The sequence below is a fragment of the Strix aluco genome, chromosome 2, assembly GCF_031877795.1.
Source record: "Strix aluco isolate bStrAlu1 chromosome 2, bStrAlu1.hap1, whole genome shotgun sequence".
In the NCBI taxonomy this organism is placed as follows: Eukaryota; Metazoa; Chordata; class Aves; order Strigiformes; family Strigidae; genus Strix; species Strix aluco.
In genome coordinates, this window is record NC_133932.1 from 53,875,955 (window position 1) to 53,896,758 (window position 20,804).

At 38.0% G+C, this 20,804-nt stretch overlaps 2 protein-coding genes across 7 annotated transcripts in view; one reads left to right on the plus strand and one right to left on the minus strand.

Annotated features, from left to right (window-relative positions):
- MOSPD2 (motile sperm domain containing 2) overlaps positions 1–3,571 on the minus strand; it is a 41,060-nt gene extending 37,489 nt beyond the window's left edge. For 2 of the 4 annotated variants that reach the window (XR_012621956.1, XM_074814764.1), the window contains exons 1-2: positions 3,474–3,571; positions 3,232–3,298 (exon numbers count right to left, since the gene is read on the minus strand). Coding sequence is in view for 3 of the 4 variants with exons in the window: in XM_074814764.1 (XP_074670865.1) it covers positions 3,232–3,298; positions 3,474–3,482 (76 nt within the window). In the remaining variant the exon portion in view is untranslated. The remainder of the gene's footprint in view (positions 1–3,231; positions 3,299–3,473) is intronic. The other 2 variants (XM_074814763.1, XM_074814765.1) reach the window with 2 other exon arrangements.
- Positions 3,572–3,776: 205 nt separating this feature from the next.
- FANCB (FA complementation group B) lies at positions 3,777–19,327 on the plus strand. Of its 3 annotated transcripts, none has more exons than XM_074814767.1 (9): positions 3,777–3,884; positions 4,826–5,864; positions 6,848–7,000; positions 7,513–7,605; positions 12,223–12,351; positions 13,211–13,377; positions 15,378–15,820; positions 16,671–16,908; positions 18,839–19,327. In XM_074814767.1, the coding sequence occupies exons 2-9, from the start codon at positions 4,929–4,931 to the stop codon at positions 19,257–19,259; spliced, it is 2,580 nt and encodes an 859-aa protein (XP_074670868.1). In that variant the 5' UTR covers positions 3,777–3,884; positions 4,826–4,928; the 3' UTR covers positions 19,260–19,327. The 3 variants fall into 3 exon arrangements, with proteins under 3 accessions (XP_074670868.1, XP_074670869.1, XP_074670867.1); XM_074814768.1 differs by lacking the exon at positions 3,777–3,884 and adding an exon at positions 3,898–4,275; XM_074814766.1 differs by lacking the exon at positions 3,777–3,884 and having other exon boundaries at positions 3,898–5,864.
- The last annotated feature ends 1,477 nt before the right edge of the window (positions 19,328–20,804 follow it).

Sequence of the window (20,804 nt, forward strand, 5' to 3'; positions counted from 1 at the left end):
TTCTGAGGATGCCCCATATGTCCACAATTTTATTTGCAATTGGCCAATATGATTAACAAAACACATTTTTCTACTGGCTTAAAGAAAGTAATGATTAAACTTAATCTTTTTAATTGGAGGGGGAAACCTCTCTTGCAAAATCTTTTTCCTGAAAACTAAGCTTTGCCTAAAGGAGAAGTGAAGACGATGCAAATGGGAAGGGGCAGGGAACACAGACAATAAGAAATGGTAAATATGCAAAAGGATGTATGGAAAAGACTTGTTGAGTGGAAAAATCTACCAAGATTTGATTATAATTTCCACTGTAACATTAAAATGGAAAGTAATAGCCCAGAAATAAAAGCTAATTTTAGAAATCCTCTAAGGAAGAAAAATACAAGACTGTTTGCTAGAAAACATTGTTAGTACCAGTCAGTACTAGAAAATATTCTTTTGTTTTCATTGTTCCTGTCACCAGCCAAATCATTTACATCACCAACTATCACAAAGAATCCAAACAGACAAAACAGAAATTAGGCCTCAAAACTGCAAAGATAGTGCTGCTTGCTTACCACATCAGACAGCATTTACTAGTCTACTGAACTAACAGGAACTTTTCAGTTTTGGAAATATGCCCTTTAAATACAAGGGGTTTAATTACTAAGGATATACATTCCTCATAGGAACAGAAGTTCTCGTTCAAATACAGCTAGAAGATTCACTGAAGAGAAAAACACCACCACAAGATCACAGTTAACACTAAACACTGCTTTGCAGATTAAAATCTCACAGTGGCAAAGCTTTCCTTCTGGAATCCCTCAATGGCCACATTTGCTGAACATCAAAAAAGTTCTCGTGCAAACTTTGGGAAAATGAGCTATTAAGGTTTTCTGACACCGTATTTTCCAAACTGTATCTGACTATTAAAACAATTCTTTCCTACCTTGAAAACTGTCAAGACCATAGCACATCATTTGGTTGTAACTTCAATAACATATTTTTGCATATTCTACTTTAAAACATTGTTTTCTGCCAATAAAATAACTTCAACTCAAAATGAGGATTTCGAAGGCCCTCTAAGTTTTCATTTCACAACAAAAATAAACATTACTGTAAGACCATCACAGCATCTGTGACCATTAGCAATTCTTCCCGCATGGAGGGGAAACCAGTAACTATGAATTCCATAACATGGAAGAATCATTTCATAACATAAACACCAAGTTTCTAGATAATCAGGTACAGTTTTCCTCAGAGAGAAAATAAAACAGTAGCAGGTACACTGTCCAGAAATAAAGCTGCCTGAAAATTTTACTCAAATTTTAACATTTGCAGCTCACCTGTAAATGGAATTAAGTTCATTCTGTAGATGCTCACAATTCTATGATCACACTAAACTTTCACAGAAAGTATCCGTTTCTCAGTGTGCCCCAAGTTTTGAAAGCAGACTAAAACTTCTGGATATGAAGCCATCATTTGTACCTTCATAACATAGAAAGTCACTATCTGGGGGTGTCTGCACACATGCACTGCTCCACACCCCTTTTCATTAAGAGGAAGCATAAAAGAATACATTTTAGAACAAACAGTAAAGGCTGAAGGATCACAATAAAACTAAACCCCCGTTTTTCACACTTGAAGTGGGCATGACAACATTAATTTGCTTGTGGTGTTCCTAAATTCAAAGGAGGGACTTAAGAATGTAAACTCAAAAAATCCTAATCCTATTTTCTTGAAAGGGCTAAGAGCCCTAAACCATGACCCAAAAATGGGCTTACTGAGAAACTATGTTCAAAAATACTGCAAATAGGATTACAGCTTACCTTGCAATGGTATTCAATTATTTTAATGGCTGTAACAACCAGCCCAACAGAGGCTTCATTACAACTAGAGAAACCTGTGGAATTTCAAGATTGTAAGGGATAGGTCAAGTGAAAAGGTAATACTCCCTTTCAGCAGCAACTGTCCCAAAGCATTTCTAGGCTTCCTAAAGTCATTTTTTATGAGTGTGACTCTAGGATAATAGAATACAAAGCAAGATGAATCACCGGTCATACGAAAATATACACATTAACTGAAAACATTAACAGCCAAAATAATTTATAGTTTAAGATGATCCTCCACTCTCCTGAGCCTGATCTTTAAGACTGCTGAAGACATCTTGATTCACATAGAAATAACAAATGGTAAATTAAGCTCTTTCTTCAAGACACTATTCTATAGTTTTGTCATCTTGCCAGAAATACAGGTCATGTCTAATCAAGGCCAAAGTAGTTTCCTTTATGAAAGTTAGCAGAGCAACCCTATGAAGCAAAAGTTGTACCACCCTCAAGACCCTCAGTTTGCCAGGAAAATGCTATAGCCAATCACAAAGAAGTCACAGAAGTGTGCAAGCCTCATGCAGAAGTAGTAACTAGGTAACCTCAATAATTTTGATCAGGAACATCAAAGTAAGGCGTGTGTTTGCAGGATTGAGGCTTATATTAAAAAGGACGCATGCAACTCCTAAACTACTGGGTTCTTACTGTATTTGCATTAAAAATTGGACAGAAGAATGTTTTTAATAGAAAGTCTTTAGACATTCATAATAAAATGTACTGCTTACTGTAGTTGTTAGCATACTACTATATATTCTTCTATCATAAGCAATGCAAATCAAACCTGAAATAAAACAAAATACCTCTAGGCTTACCCTGGTACTGCCTTTCCCCAAGGCATGCCCAGGAGCGCCTGGCTTTCATTTACAAGTTTAAAAGCATATACACTTAAGAATTGAGTTGGACACGCAGCATGGCTTTAATTAAGGCCAACATAAATTTGAAGTGCAAGCTACTCCAGAAAAACAACTCTTTCCTTGACAAACTGGTCGAGGTCAGAATTCTTCTCTTCCCCCCCCCCCCCCCCACGTTTTCTGTCCAAAAAGCACCAAGCACAGCAGTGTCCCGGACCCCACACTACAACGAAACACAGTTGTTACCCAGACCCTTTGTTCCGACATGTGTTGTTGCCCAAGACAGAGACCTAGAAGAAAGCATCAAGAGCCAACACAGAAAACCTCCAGCTTTGTGCATCATCCCCACCCGGTAGCTTCGGTCACCTGAAGAAAAGGCAGAAACACCCACTCACCTGGGGAGCGGGGACAGAGGAAACCCACGGAGAAAAAGCGACACCGGGCAAGTCCCAGGGACCACATCCACGGAGCCAGGCCCACAGCTCCCGGCCCACCCCCTGCCCCACCACCGAAGCGCTCACCTGGCAGGTAGTCTGCATCGAAACGCCGCCGAGTCTCGCTTATCAGCGCGGCCTTGTCCTGGCGCTGCTGAGGGGGAAACAAGAAACGGGAGGAGCGCGCTAGGAAAGGAAAGGCCGGGGCCCGAGACAGCCCTGGCCCCTCACCCGTACGGCGGGCCCAGCCATCCCCCCCGCCCCAAGCTACGACCGGCGGGCGGGGGCGGGAAGGCAGCAGGGAGAAGAGGGGGAGCGCAGGGACTCACCTCAGCCATGGTCCGGCACAGCCACCCGCCCCGCCCGCAGCGCGGCAGCAGGACCCGCCGCCGCACGGGGCAGAGATAAATGGGGACAGAGCCGTCTCGTGACCCCGGCAGGGGGCGGGGCGCAGGGCCGAGGGGGCGTGGCCTACTGAGGGCCCGCCCTCCCCGGGCCGCGAGCGCGGAGGCGCCGGCGCGGCCCAAGCCACCCACCCGGAAGCCTCTTCCCGCTGGCTCCGCCCCTTTCTCGGCGCCTGGTCCCGCCCCCGGGCCCGCTCGGTTCGCGCCCCCTCCCCCGCTTCCCTTCCCGTCAGCCTCCCGGCGGCGCGAGTTTCGGACGGGCGCGCGCCTCCCCATCCCTCCCCCACCCGCCCCGGGGCGGGGCCGGGCCGGGAGTGCGGCGGCCTCGGGAGCCGGGTAAGGCCTGGCCGGCGTGGAGCCTGCTGTGCCTCCCTGCACCGGCTCTCTCCGTAGCGTGGCCCCTGCCGGGCCGAGCCGGGCTGGGCCGAACCGGGTCGGGCTGGGCGGGGAGGCTGTTAGCGGCTGTCAGGGGACAGCGGCTTTCAGGGGCGGAAGTCGGGCTGGGCCCGCTGCCGCCTCAGCCCTGGGGCTGCCGCCGCCCTGGGAGCCGCTCGGCGCGGGGAGGGGGGTGGTGAGGCCCGGCCGAGTCTGTGAGGGGCGCGGGGGCGGCTGCCGCGGCGCCTCAGCTGCCCAGGCCCCCTCAGCCGGCCGGGGGAGGCTGTCCTGCCCAGGCGTCCGAGCCAGGCGAGGGGCGCCGCTTCGTACCCCGAAAGTTGAGTGAAACCTGGTGAGACGGCTGCGGTTCGCCCTGGGTCCCCGGGGTCTTGTCTGGGGGAGGGAGGGAGCCTACTTGGCGGCAAAATGACCGGACTCTTCTTCAGAGAGCTTTCTCCTTAAAGAGGCTTTACAGTTTTAGCCAAGAATGAATTATATTTATTAATAAAGCCTCCACCTGAGTGAAGGCTCTTAAATTTGAGAATTCGAAGCACTGCTGCTTTCCAGTCTGCTCAGTATACTTGTGGAGTTAATGCCTTGAATTCAGTCACACACACAGTGCATAGTATGGCTTGGTTTGTTTGCTTTTAATTTTTATTATGCCGTGTAGCTGTTGATGAGCATGTTGATGATGCATTTCTGAAATATGTTTCTATTATGTAAATCTCTCAGTACAAGGTTGCTTAATTTCATTTTAATCTGTGAGATTAAAGCACATGCTGGCCTCACAGTCTCAAATTAGTCTATGTCATTGCTTTACAACATATAATTTTTTTTATTCTCAAGGATTAGTTCAGCTAGTCCCAGAACGATTTGACTTTTTTTTTTGTTCACTTTTGTAGATGGAAAATGTCCAGATAGATTAAAATTTCCACAGAGAAATAATCCTGAAAAAAATGGAGACACATACATTTTTCTTGTAAAGGAATATACATAAAGATAAAGATGCCTCTAGGTGAGCAAGAACAATTCTTGTCCTACAATGGAGAAGTCCTTATATTTTATCTGTCAAAAACAAAACATGCAGAGGGAGCAGCTGATAAAACAATGAATTTATGTGTCAGAAGAATGGCGTTCGACAGAGACACTAAACTGTTTGTTCAGAAGTCTTCTGGAGTATTCAGCATGCGTGCCAGTCCCTTAAAGATGGATATAATTTGTTGTAGCTGCACAACGGATTCCAGGACAGGGATTATTCTTCCCTGCATTTTGATGAAAAAGAGAAAACGGAACAATGTTGTCAAATACCTTTTATTGTTGCTTCACAGCTCAAATCAGTTTGAGCAGTCCTTTCATTTTAAATTGGATTATGAGGTGAAAGAAGACATCAGGTTGTTTGCTGGCCCTTCAGTTTTGTGGAGGCATGCCAACAAGCTGTTCTACATCTCTTCCAACACCTGCACAGTTCTAAGTGCTCCTGTTCATCTTTCTTCTGTTGTGTGGACAGGTGAAATTGAGGATGAAGGCACTGTTGTCTTAGGGATAAGAACTGCTTGCCTGCCAGAGAGTGAAGATGAGGATGAGTTTTCCACTTCAGACAGAGCCATCTGGGGTAGTGAGTTCTTCGGATATGCAATTGAGTCACAAAAAATGCTAACTGGCACATGCTTTATGCCTCATGCTTACAGCAGAGTGGTATCTTCTGTTCATGTCTGCAAGAATGAGATATTGAAAAAACAGCTCCGAATATCACTTGTTGCCGTAACTCACAAGAATCAGCTTATTTGGTTCCAAGATGGGCTCCCTAAAGGTGTTTGTGAGCTTCCTTATGAGAAACCATGTTCAGTAAAAACAGCTGTAACCAGTAGCAATGAATTGCTATTTATTGTCTCTTTTGCTTCCGGAAATATTTGTGTTGTACAGAGGAGAGACAGCTTACAGGTATTTGTGGCTTTAAACAGGTCCCTTTTACTGCTGTGTCTTTTTTTGTATATATTGTCTTACTGGGAGATTCTGTGATTGAAAAGTTACATGTTCTATAGATTTTTTTTTTTTGGTTATTGTTGCTTTTGTTAAAATAACCTGTCTAAAGTATGAGATTGTTTTGCTTTTATTGCTTGCTTATATATATCTGAAAATAAACCCTGTATTCTATTACTTAATAATACATTTTATGAATCGGAACCAAAGTTTGTGTTGCTAGTTAAAAACTTTCATAGTATGAGAACTTGAAGTTGTAATTCAGTTATGAGTGTGCCCACGTAATTTGTGTTAAAGTGAAAGTAAACTGATATAATAGCAAAGCATAAAGTTCTCATTGGAATTAAAAAACCTTTCAAGTCCCATTAGCCTAGTAACAAAAAATATTGTTTCATGAAAATGAGAAGAGGCCTTGCTTTTGTTTCCTAAAGTCAAGAGAGATGGAGCTAACTGCTAGGGTTTTGTAATACTCTGTCAGGAAAGCTTACATAACTCAAGAAATGCATGTTTGTCCTATTTAGTTGTCGGCATTATTGTACAAATTTGTCTTTACCTTTCATAAATATTTGTGTGCAATGCAGCAGAGATATTTCTGAATGCCAAATGTATAATGTCTTTAACTGATCTGCAGGTATTACTGGTTCTAAATAAATGTTACAGCATTCAGCTATTCAGCTGTTTGAGTATACTGAGAAGTTGTGATCTCTGCAACCTGCATTCTGGAAAGTGATGTTTAAAAGAGGAATGGCTAATTTTTCCCAGAGTTACATAGGCTCTAAATGATGGAGTAAGAGTGAGAGCTTGAAACTTCTTAAAATACTGTATTCCACACACCTGAACAGGCTGCCTCTCTAGAAAAAGTGAGCTTCACCAAAATGAAATCTCAAATACAAGATTAATTCAAATATATATATATATATATTTTTAAACCTTGTCTACTGTAGGTGGCTTCCAAATGGCAAGAAGTGAAGTCTTTTCTGGTGGATGATTTTATTGGCTCTGGAAGTGAGCAACTGTTACTGCTTTTTAAGGATGACTCCAATGCAGACGTGTTAAGTACATTCAAAATAACAGATCTTGGAGCGGTCAACTATGCAGTAAGTTCAGCTTGCCTTTTTTCAGCTACTCAGTCTGTGCTTACTAAATTAAGATGACTTCAAGAAATCATTAAAGTATCAGTGCAAAGTGAAATTGGATGTCTGCTGTGAAATGCCCTGAAGTTTGAATACAATGCTCCCCCCTGTAATCATAAATTATCTGCAGAGATTATTCTACTTCCTCGATAGCATCAACATTCTTTTGGGAAATTAAAGTAATGCCATTGAAAATGCTTCCCATATGTAACAGGTTTGCTACAATGCTTACCTTTTGGCTAAGAACTCTTAATTAAGAACATAGTGCTTGTTAATTATCTTCTCATAATTGGGTCTTTCCATTACGTACTGTCAACCTCTAATTGCTTTCAGAATATAAAATTTTTCTTTTAAGATGCGTACTGTGATTCTTCTGGTTTTCTGTGTTTTCCCCCAGATTTTTATAATGCTGTGTAATGGCCTGTACCTTACTTTCAGCTTTTTAATTGATTCAGGGTTTTGTTTTGTTTTTTCAGAGTGGTATTAATTATAAACATGTTGTTCCTGCTGCAGAAGGATTGCAAGAGAATGGTTTGCTTACTGTCCGAGCCCTTGAAACAAGATTACAGGTTTGTACTCAATAGTTCTGCCTCCATATTTTCTTCAAATTACTTTTCCATATCATTAAGTTATCTAAAGGGTAAGGTTAATATTACTGTTTTTATTGGACAAATGGTTCAGGGAAAACACAACATTAAGTATCCCTTTTTGAATCAGTGGTAGCCTGTGTTTCAGTTCTCTCTGTTGTTACAAATGCATTTGGGTAATCGGAAGAGTCTAATTTAATTTTAATTAAAATTTTGAGATAATGCTGAAGCTGTCCTATCAAAGCTTCATAACGGTCATTTTACTCATAGGTGTTTAAATGCCAGTTTAATAAAATGAGAACGTTTACTTTTGCTCCACACTACATTCTTTGATACAGTAGTGCTAAGTTCCCAGTGAGTACTGATGAGTGATGGCTAATCCTGAAAATCAAGAAGAGTCTTAGTCTGTTTCTTTGTCCATGGACTTCAGTCAAGTTGGCTTTTACTTTTGCCCAAATTAGTGACCATGGTTATTTCACCACCTGCTGATGTTTTTCGTCCTGTTGCTAGCAGTTTTATAAGGATAATTTTGTAAAGTAGAGTAAATGAAGCTAAAATGTATCCTCCTTTTAAATTAGCATCATTTATAAAACAAGCTGGGGGAAACTTGCCAGAGTCCAAGTAATCAATGGGAATATATCATTGCCTTTCTTTCTACCTTTCATGCTGTTAGTAAACCCCCAAAATACTCTCCAAGATATTCTTTTGCAGTATTGTGCGTTGGCCTATACCAAATGGGTAATAATTGACAAAATAGGAAGATTATTGAAAAAAAAGAAAAAAAAGCTTTAGGAGATAGATACATCTCAAATTGAGTCAATGATGTGAGGCAATTGTTACTTGTCTGACTGCTTTAAGTATGAGCTAACTATTACCATCATTTGCGAATTATTGAAAATTTAAGTAGGATATTGTGGCAGTTTTATCTCCAGCCTTTAAAAATGAAGTAAATTAACTGGGAAAAGTGTAGTACTGGAAAAAAAGGAGGACTACAACCCATTAAGAAAAGACTGAAAAAAACCCCACAATTTTTCTAGTTCTAATTACAAAAGAGATGACTGAAAAGATATTATTATACATCTTCCAAAAGATAAAAGTTTTTGTTTGAAGAACACTGGACAGTAGGTTTCTTTCCTTCCTGGAAGACACAAGAAAGTAGAAGTTGGATTAATTCTGAGGACCTCTTGAGGTCCATTCTGACCTTACATTTTACAGTTCTTCAGTGTGCACGTTAGAGGACTATTGACTTTTACATGCAGAAGTGCAAACTTCCTTCCAAATGCTTTTTTTGTTTGTTTGTTTCTTGATTCTTTTGGGTAGTCATGTATTTTAAAACTGATTTCTTTAATGCTGCATTCTTTCCCTACTCATTACATTACTTTCCTCCTCTACAGAACAAAAATTAGTTTCCATCTCTCCCATTTGTTGCTCCTTCCACTGTTGTAATGAAGATTGTCTACCCTGCCATTGACAGCTGCATGTTCTATGTAACTGTTCTATGACTTTGTTCTTTTAATACACCAACTGACTTTCAGCTGTGTAGTTCTGTGAATCTGTGTTAGGATCAAGGCAATAGTCTGGTTTGCACGTTCTACTGGTTCTCCTGGAAACAAGCCACTGGCTGGAGATTTCATGTATCATCTACTGATAAAGTTCTTATTACAGACACACAAGCCTTAATAAGACCTAATTTATTTATTTACTTACTTATTTTAAGATCTTTTTGATCTCTGATTTTCAAAGCCACATGCTAGCGCAAGCATTGTAAGCAAGTTGAAAATCTTCCTATGTTTCAATGCTGTAAATCTTTGAAATTGTCATGCTGGTGAATTTGGAAGTAGGTGCAGATACTTGGTTTTAGCCTTACTGTTGCTTCTTGTTGAGATCTGCAATGTTCTGTATGTTTCCCTGAACAGTGAAGTAATCTTGCTGGGTTTTGTCTTCTGATGTATAACTGAATCTCAAGGGCAATTGTTTTGATGCAATAACACATGGATTCGGCTTAGACTGGGAATTTCCAAAGGTTATTTAGCCTTGGAATGGTGCTTCTTGATATTTATCATCAAAATTCAGGTCTTCTAGAAATACGCAATCAAATCCTGTTTTGGCAGTCTCTATGGAATCTTGTCTTCTAGGGAAAATGAAATAGCAGATGCAGCGCTTTTTTACACTTCATTGCTTACCCCTTATTCCACAACTGCGTAGCTGTTTTCTAGCCATGTGAGAACTTTGGCAGGACTGAATTATGGTCCACTGCAAATAAGTAGGCTGCCTTTAAGTTATACACAGTAATACATATAAGTTGCATTTTACAGGTAGTGAAATTGAAAAATTTTTAACTGTTCTGTTTATCTTGTATACAATCTTTTGGGCCTGAACCCAGCCTTTTCTCCTCTGAAGATTTTTTTCCTTTAACACTTGTTTTAGTATCTTCTGAAGACTTCCTTTGGCAGAGTACTGCAGTTACATTACAACAGCTGAGGTTAGGTTTCTCATGGTTTTAGTTGGCTGTTGGGGCAGAAACTGCATGAGTCAGAAGTGTGTTTTTATGTCCACTGGCCTGTTCTCCCCCCAAGTATTTAACAATTTTGTAAGAATTATAATGCCAAATTCTTTTACCTATGATTAACTTGTTTCCTTTGATTTGGTTTGCCTGTTTAGGGGTAGGTATTTTTTTTTAATCCTTACTGCTGATTTATTGAATTGCTGCAATGTCTAATTGTTTTGTTCTCATTCTGATAATGCTGATTTGGTGGTAGGTAGAAAGTTATTTAAGAAATGTTCTGTAGATTTGATTTTTATTACTATTTTTAGTGTGTTATTTATTTTTTTGTCTTGCTGTGGATTGGCCAATTTTCTTTTTGATATTTTCTTCATAAGGGATTTCAGTCACTTGAAAAAGATAGAACCAGTTATTTACCATATGAGCAGTTTCAGCCTATAGATCTCTGAATTATGTCCTGTCTCTCTTTTTTGTCTACTTTTTCCATTTTACTTTTGCTTTTCCCAATATTTTTTAGACCTATAAATTTTGAATCTTCCTTTCTATTTTATTTCCTTTGTAAAAGTGCCATGGTTCTTGAGGCACACTACTGAGCCAGTAGTTTTAGCTCTGTATGTATGGGTACATACATAAATTATTTATCTATTTATGAATTCTGCCACCTTAATTGCAATGTGTCAAAACACTTGTCTGTTCCACTTACTACTAAGCCTCTGCCTTCATTTGCTTTGCTTTTGACAGTGATTCATCTGTTCTGCTGTTCGTGCTGGATTTACTCACAGCTCTATTGTGTTTGTCTCTGGACTGCCTTGTTTTTATGTTGATGTTTATTTTCTATTTTAAGGTGAACTAGTTTTATTTTCTTGGTGCAAAGATTGTGACTTCTGCTAATGCTTGTTGGGCAGTACATCTTGGCATATGGCAGAAAGGATGTGCATGTCTCTTGCTCCAGAGAGAGTTGATGGATGTGCTAAAGAGTTTTGGGATTGCCATGTGGTAAATTTCAGGTCTCTTTCTTGTATTGCTTTATGGGGAAGAAGGGCTTGCAAAAGTCAGATTGGTCAGCAAGTATACATCAGTGGATCTTTGGCTCTCAGTCTGTGCTTCTCCATTTGCTTTCCTTCTCAGTTGTTTATTCAGGAGTTGCTCAGCAATGGGAGTAAGTAATGGTTTGGTATTGTGATGACCTAGATTAGGAAGGTACTGTAGAATTATCTTTGTTCTTAACTCTTCCTTTTCCTCTCCTGACTCAAGTCTGACACTGGATTATTGCTTGGAAATGGTACTTAAGATATATGGTTTGCTAGGTTGCAAATAAATTTTTTACAGAACTTGATATGATGAGTGCCACTTGCTCTAAATGCCCTTTGCTTGTTTCAGCTTGAGCAGAGGGCATCACTTTGCTTACATGAAGTGCTTTTTAGTCAAGGCTTTTCGGTTGGGTATGATTGGTTGTGATTTGGTTTGGGGTTTTTTTTGGGGGGGTGGGGAGGAGGGAAGTTTTGTTTTGCATTCCAATGGTAAGCTTTGTTCTTTCCTTGGCAGCACTGGGCTTCTCAGGATCTTGCTTTCCAGAGAATAGCTTTTGAAGGGCTTTCTTAAAATCTAAGAAGCTGGTGCTGGCATGTTGTGGTTTTTTGTTGTGTGGTTTTTTTTGGTCTTTTTTTACCTGAGACATAGCCTGCATGTATGATGTATGTCTATTTGTAAAACTGTCTACTCTTCAATATATTTACTTGACCAATAATGAATACAAGTCTTGAGAAGAAATCAAAACTGGTATCAATGGAAAAGTGAAGCAGGAATAATAATGAAAGGGCTGAATATCTACATAATTTGATAAGATAAGCTTCTAAAGTAAACGTTAAATTCCAGGTTTAATACTGAGAGACCAAGATTCTTAAACTCATATTTTAGCAGCAGAGTAGCCCAACTTGAACATTTTTTAGAAGCATTACTTGAGGAACGCCAGGATCTTGACTTGTGATACTTGCATAAAAATGGAAAACTGAAAAGATATCTTGGTAGCCTCAGTATCAATTCTTATTTGCAGTAGACCTAAGCATAAGTCTAACAGTCATTTTTATCTTTTACAGGCTGGTTACACCTCTGTTCAAGAGCTACAGCAGCATTTAAGGCTCAAAAAGAGGGTGATTCTTGAATCTTGCAGAGCATTAATAGATCTTGTTGAAGAAAGAACCCATATTCTACCAACTGCAAAAGAGGTAAAATGCAGAAGAAAGTACAGATCACTTCTGAATTCTGCTGAGCCATTTGTTGAGGGTGTTTCCCTCAACCACTTGTTGCTTTCACCAGTAGGGATTGCCACTACCAAAACTTATTAATCTGCTTTTTCAATCTGGTTCATCACCTTAACCTGTCAATGTATGGAGATAAGAGTAAATTTAGTTGTCTACTTCAAATTGATTTGCACAATATCTCCTGCCAACTGAGTTGTCTGGAGGAGTAACCTCTAACAAAGAGTGACAAACAGTAGGGGGAGTGTACAGTTTTAATTGGCGCAGTTGCCTAGATATTGAATATATGTCTGTGATCTAACATGTTACGAAAAATGCGCTGTAAACAACATTGATTTTATAATGGGGGCAGAGTGAGCTGTGGGCTGAGAAGGTGATGGGGGTTGGGAAAATGTTATCTTAATATGTTGCTCAAAAGAAGCCTCCTAATTTACTTGAGATGGAGTTGATCTCCCTTTCAGTTAATGTTGTGGTCCCATTCAAGTCCAGGTTTAGACAAAAAAATTTTAAGCAATTAATACAGTGATATAAAATAAATTCTAGTACCTTAAATCTTCTTTGGACAATTAATTGTATGACAGTTCAAGATTTATACCTGTGATTGTTTACAAGGATAGAATGAGTTGTGCTTTTCATGATATCATGTGTTCTAAGAAAATGCAATTCTATCTTTTTAATCTATCGTAGAGAATAAATAGTTTATACAGATTTAATTTTATGTATCTTAAAAGCACTTCCAGCAATCATTTGTGGTAAAACATGAAGTAATGCAGTATAAAAAGAACTAATATCTCCACTTATCTAAAAAAAAACGTTTTTCTGTAAGGAAGGTCTTGTCTCTCTCTGGGATGATGTAGAAAATCCTCCTCATTCTCTTAGTAAAGAGACATCATTGGCGTCTAAAGTCCCAGAGCACTTCATAGAGAAATTGTGGCAGCGTGTTGTGGGTGACAGCTTGGTAGTTGGAGTAAAGATAACTGAGTCATTTTACTTGTAAGTATATACATTTATCTAATAATTTCATTGAGTAGTTTCATAGAAACTGAATTTGCAGGTTAAGCTCTGCAGTAGCAAGAGTGGATTTTTGAGCTTTGAACTTTTTTATTTTGAACATGTGTATATAAACTATTTCAAGTCTGTGTCTTTGTCAGTATTGTTGCTGCTGCTTGTCTCTGTCTAGCACTGTGCAAAAAATACATTGTATAGCAAAAAATCAGTTGTGTCAGTATAATCTCATCATTACTGGAGGCTTTTTACAACAGAGTTTTCTTTGACAAAAATTATGGTTCTTTATAATCTGTGTTGACATAGCTATGCTGCATCAGTATGTGGTTTAGATAAAGCTCTCTCAGCTATAGAGTTCCTGATACCTTACTGTTAATATCTTGCTGTTCCTAAAGAGTTATTTGCTTAAAGAAGCACAAAAGAATACATTTTAAATTCTCTGATCAATTTAATGCTCAGCTTTCAAAACTTTCAAAATGAGTTGCTTATTCTTGTCTTTAAAATTATTTGCTTATTCTGTTCATTTTAATTGCTCAGTTCTAGTTGTAACTACTACTTATGTCATTTTGCCTTCACAGGGAGGGAACTAGTTTGGAACACAGTTTAAAAAACAGGATTACATGAAACATAAATTTATGATGTGTGTTGTGTGATGTAAACTTTGGTGGAGTCGGAACTTACCTTTTGAGCTATATTCCCATAAGCAGTGTAGCTGAGACTGTGTTAGGGTAAGCTTAAAGACTACTGGTGCCACTGAAAATCATTCAAGTGGTTGTGAGGGAGCTGACCTGTTACGCCCTTTGGCCATTTTGCTGGCGCTGTGGGTATATTATTTCGCAACTGCCAGATTGCTGTAACTTTACAAGAAAGTTGACCTCATCTTCTTGACAGCCTCTGTTAAGAGCCACTGAGGCAAACGATTGGTTTTGCCTTTCCAGTGTTTATTTTTGTAGCTTTGATGATGATGACTTTGTTTTTGAAAATGAAACAATTCCTGTATAGCTTCAGAAATCTTCAGAAGATTTGGAACCATTCTTTAAAAACCAGCAGCGATATTGCCCTCTCCCCCATTTTTACACTTGAGAAAAGATCTGTGAAGATGAAGTAATTTGTCAAAGGTTACCTGGCAGGCTAGCAGCAGAACCTAGGTCTTCTGGGCTCTGGTTCAGTACTATATACAGTGACCTGTGTTTTGGGGGGAAAAGGGCTTGCTTTCTCTCCAGCCCCAACACTGTAAGTCTTTATTGATTATTTTTGTGCTTCCTACTAATGCAAGATTGCAGTGATGTTTTAGATTTCATTGTGAGGTGGTGATATTTCTCAGTAAAGAAAATTAGACATTCGTAAGACTTTCAGATGTCAGTGACATCTTGAGACTGAATTGATTGACAGAATAAAATATTCATTAAGAGAGGATCTGAAACAGTAATTTAAATGAAAGAACCCTGTGTTGAATAAATAAAGTTCTTCCTACATTTCAGGAAATTAATGCATGTTTAAGGTAGTAGTATTTTAAACCTTTTACTTTATACATTCAATTTTGTTTGAACATTATAAAACAATATAGAACATCAGAAGAGCTTTTAATTGTCAAAGAGGGCAGAATTGATACTTTCTATAATTTTCTATTAAAACAAAGTTAAGTCTTTAAAAATCTATTATAAATGTCATAGAGTATCCATGTGGGTTATGTGTAATTTTCAACATTTTTTAGTGAATTAGACAACCAAATTCTCTCAGTTGCAATGAGGCATCTAACTCCTAGAAGCTCTTACAAAATTCAGTCCACGTTTGAAAAACTTTATACTAAGCTTAGCTGAAATAGTCATTTGAAGGACTTATACTCTTTGCACAATCTGTGACTTAACCTGGAATGATATTGGAGTTTGTGGTAATCTTAAATGTCTGTATGTATCTGCAAAGCTCTGGTTATTTGTCAGAAGGCAAAATACAAACTGGGAGTGCAGTCATCTTATGAATTTTCACAGGTCACTGAGTGATGTCAGTTTATCTCTAGTGATGGATCAAAACTTCTCTTCGATTTCCCCCATTATCGAGTGTCGAAATAAAATCATTAAGCTGAACAAAGCCTTCTCAGCATTGGCTGTCTCCTCGTGTCAGACTGAGCCTCCTCCAAAAAAGATGAAATTGGACTTGCACAGCAAGAATGAGCTGAAAAAAGAGTTTCCTAAGAGATGTTCAAGGGTTCAGCTGGATGAAACAAAGACAGTCACTGCTGTTACCAACCTTTCACCATTATTGGCATTTCATCGTGTACGTTGCATAGTTCTTCTACATGCAAAGAAACAAAAACGTTTACAGGAGAGCAAAAAGATTACTGTACTCTGTGGGAAGATTTTGTTAAGTCTGGAAGATATTTCAAATGGAAAATATTCAGTAACAATGCTAAGGGATAATAGTTACTGTACAGGTAAATGGATGATATAATTTGGATTCATAAATATATGGTTGATTCTTCCATTTAGTGTAGGTGATGCCAAGCTAAGTTTTCAAGGTGTAATCACATCTGTCTCTTTGAATACAAACTGCATGGACCTGTTGGGAATTAAAAGCTGGGTGAAATGCAAGACAGAACATTTTTCAAAATGGAAAAAATGTTATGTGACTTGCTATAAGGTTTTGTGCTAGCATGAGTGCTGAAGTTTATTTGGAAAGGTTAATTTTGAAGATGAGTCTGAGTACAGAATGCTGAAGCCTGCTTTTTTTCTATAAGATACTGTTGATTAGATACATAGATTTTTTTTTTTTTTTCTGACATAGTATTAGCTCTTAAATAATACTAAAATAATCGAAGCTTTTCCTCATCTACACGTCTGTTAAGGTAATTTATTTTCCTTTCCTTTAATATGCCTGATTGAATTGATTTTGAACAGGGCTTCTGCTCATGTAATGAAATATCCTTTTGATCATTTGCAGTGAATTTTAGTTTCTTTCTTCCTATATTGCTGTATCATTGGCTAAAGCCAACATGTCATCTTAGTATCACAGGAGGCTATTAATAGTCTTCTTTTGGCAAGACGATATTTATCTTTAGAGCGTTCTTTATATAGGTGGGGCTCTGTTAATCAGCTAACTATTTTGCTTGACAGAAGTAGGTATAAGAATTTAAGTGAGAATAAAATTCCCAAAGAATGCCTGAATGCAGGTGCAAACTCTTCATATAAAACCGGGAGTGTGAACAAAAAATCTAAGCACATTTAACGCACGGAACATGATCAAAATATTTAGGTCAAATATCTCTTTACTGTATTTTGTTGTAGGTTCCATGGAAGATATACATGCTGTCCTTGCAGTATCTGTCAGATTCTCCTTTCAGATCATGTCTTCTGACTGCACATTGACTCCAGTAAATTCATGGTTACTGGGAGAAATGGAGTGCACGCCATTTAAGGAATACCATGACAACATATTCTGTCATAAAGCAGGAAATGTGTACGGTACAGTTTTCAACTGGACACTGAAAAATCCATTTGAAGGAGTTCTAACATTATTTTGCAGGTAAAATTGCTCAAAAAGTGTAGCGTATACTCATCTTGCATACACACTTTTTTATCTTTACACTATTTCATACTGGTACCATAAACACCAGCCAAAATCATAACCAATAGGCTTCCAATATGATGATATGATAAACATCAGCAGTAACAGAATTATTTTTCAAATCAGAACTATGGCAGAACCTGAACTGCATTTTGTCTAGGCTAGAACACTGAATTACAAATAAGTCTAGTCTCCTTTAATATCTGCTTGGTACTATTTCATTTGCTCATTTCACTGCATCATAATTTTGTATTCATTTTTCTTACATTATTCTTAGTGTAATACACTTTTTTTTTTCAACATGTGTTGATTTAGAAAAAATTCCTTAAGAAGATGTTAAAAACAAAAAACCGAACCCCAAACATACAACAAACACCAAGTTATACTAAATTTAAATTTATTGCTATGTCATTTTGTAGTTTAGTCTAATTTTGTTCATGTTTCTGATATATTTATTTCCTATCTACCATGATTCTGAAAATGAAATAATCTGAAGAGTCTCAGTGATTTCCTTTTCTTCTGTAAATTCTTGGACAAGTATCTATAAAATTTCCTAAACCAGGCTACACAAGTTAGTAATACTGCCATAATTTACGATTTAGTTGGATATGGCTCACAACGTGAGAAGTACTTCTCAAGTATTGAAAAATGCTGCCTGCTCAAGCTAAAATATAAAAGAAAGGAAAGGTGTATATCTTAAGAGTCTCTAATTTATCGTGAGGTTCAATCTTTTACTCAAATTAGGAGTTGATTTCCTTCTTTTATGTAAGAGGAAAGGCTGAAATGTTTAACAAATCAATCAGTAAAATGTTAAGTCTCAAGACTTTTGGTTCCTTTTGAAGTTAGGTTAATTGAAAACTGTTCACTTTTGATCCAATTTACATTAATACTTAGTGAGCTGTAAGTTTATGGTGTAACTATGACTGTACTTTCTATATCTTTTTTTTCCCATCTTCAGATAGAACTTTTGTCCAGCTAGGATATTTCTGTGATAGGTGGGAGCTACAGACTATTCTTTTCCACAGCCTTTCAGAACCAAAATAAATGGTATCTGTTATAAGTAGTGGAATGTTAAGATAACTAAATTGAAATAGAACTACTTTAAGGAAAGATGCATTTCTGATCTGTGTGAGAAAACTAGCTACTTAAGCATGCTTGTGGGGTTTTGGGGGTCGGTTGGTTGGTTTTCGTGCCTTGTTTGGGTTTTTTTCCTGAGATAATTGGGGATTTTTTTCAACCAAAGACATCTTTTGAGGAGTTCATCTGGGGAAATACTGGAAATAAGTCTTTGAACAAACTCTACATTCCTCTTAGAGTGAGGAATGTGTCACTGTGTTGTATATGCTACACTGGTATCGGTTCCCAGCATTATTTTATCTTGGTTTCTTAATAATTTTGAATGTCTGATTTTTAAGTGCAACTTTCCCTCTCCAGTGGCCATTTAAAAAAGACAAGCTGTGGGCCACCTAATAGCCATGCTGTACATACCTATTGATAGTGACAATCTATGAATATAAGTGACTTTTTTTTCTGCACCTAAATGTAGACCAGACAACACATTTACTTTGTGCTCTTACATGTGGCCTTCACATATAATGAACTGCGTCTTAAAGTGATTCACATGTAACCCTAATCGTGGACATATATTTTAGCATAGAGTATTTATGTTGCTGAAGTTTGCTTAGTGTCAGTTCTTTGACATACAGTGGCTAGTGTGCACACCATTAGAGAGCCCTTTCTTACTCTTATATGTACAGTGCAGATAATACTTAAAACTATAATCAGCATAAGTTTTTCCCTGTTTGATTTAAAGTAACTTTGTTTTATTTCCCACTATAGAATTTTGAAGATAGAAGGTAGCTTTAGTAATAATAATCTTATTTTACAGAAATCTGACTGTCTTGTTCCAGTGCCTTCATAGCCTCACTAGAGTTCTCCCACCAAGCTGTGATGTAAAACTCCTGACATCTGGAAGCAAAGGTGTACTTACTGAACAGTTAGCACTGGCTTTGGAAAAAGAAATGCTCACCTTGAGGAGTTTGTTCTTCTCAAAAGAAAGTAAAGCTGAAAACAGTTTCACATGGGGGAATGAGCCTGGCACGAAAATCAGTGATCCTCCTGTGGCTTCTTTACTGGACAGTGAGGAAGGAGTTCAGCAGTTCAGAAAGAAGCTTCAGAATGAACGGGAAGAGAGTGTGCTAAGTATGAATCAAACAATGAATGGTGCCCTTTACCAGGAACTTGCTTTGAAAATAGCAGAAGCTCAGCTCAGTTCAGATATGATTGTGTGGAGACTGAGCAAGTCCTAGAAACTATTCACTAAATTTATTTTGAATAAAGATTTTTTTAAATTACATTATTAAATAATATTTATATTTTCATGGGTACTTATTTTTATTCTATAGCTCAATTATTTCTACAGGTAAATACCGGTATTTTGGTTGATGACTTGTAGCTGGTTTGGCAAGAATTTAATATCAAAGATAGCTGAGTCATGATTTTGTTACAAATTTTGAAAATATTATTTTTAAGGTATTTGTTAATAAATCCTATTTCAAAGTCATAATTCCTGAACTATAAATGAACTATATCAGAAAAAAAATCTAACAAGCATCTACTGTTTAAAATAGTCCTATTAAATTTGAAAGATGACTGTTTACACAGGTAAGATTTAAGCTCTTTTTAGAAATCTTAAGACAGCTATAGAAAGGATCTAAGTTAAGAAACCAATTTTAATTCATAATTTGAGTATGGGGTTTGACAAATTCCAAGAAGAGGCAGCTTATCTTCGTGATATATGGAGCCTTTGAAATAACTTTTAATGATGCCACTTGAAGAAAACTGATTGTACCTTGCAGCCCTATCTTCAAGAGATCACCCTCAGATCTGAGAGATTTCAGGGTATTTATTTGAGCTGGACAACCAGATCAGGCCTCTTACAAAATTTTAAGAACTCATGAAGGTGCACACTGTAATAAAACGCCTTCAGGTTTGAGGAGTCCATTCCCACCCAGAATCTAGTGGTAGGGCTAATCTCATTGGTATATCCTGGAGGAAACTGTCCCTCCTTGGACCTTAACCTAGTTTCAATGTCAGAAGATTTGTTTGCTTGTTCCCCGAGTCATAAATGATTGTCTGCTGATACTAGCTGTTCAGTGTATTTGGCCTATCTCAAGTGTTTTAAATAATGGGCAACTCTTTGCCTATTATTCCTGCCTTCTCTAGTTTGAACAAGATACCGCCTATGCATCCAGGAACAGAACTGCCTGTGATCTTGCAGGTACTACCTGCTGAGGTAGTGACTTTTTAAATCGTGTTTTTCCACCATTTTTCAGCTTTGTGAGTCGCAGAAAGCTTAGAAAATCCCAAAGCACAACAATTTACTTTCCTTTATCTCTGCTTTATGTAAGCAGAACATTCCTAGTGTTTGTCACCATTTTTCCAAAGTTGTAAAAATTTTGCTTCTCTGTTTTCCTAGAAACAGTTTTAATAGTTAACATCTGCAGCATGTACTCTGATAATAAAAGTTTGGCAGGAAGAACAGAAGATATGTTTTGACTCAAAGGAACACTGACATTTCAGAATAATTATATATCTTTTATTCATCAGAAAGTTCAACTTCTGCATGTATGTCTTCCAGAAGCATTAGAGTGGTGATGTTTTTCAGTCTGAGACATCTTCTCATACTGGCAACAGGAGTAAACCAATGCACATCTAAAGACAGACCACTAGCTAGAAAAACAATAAATGAGAGAATGCTGTGCTTTGTAAATTCAACAGTTTAGTGATGTCATCTCACTTTTAAAGTATTAAATGTCTCCTTTTTTGACTATATAGAAGGGAAATTTTGCATT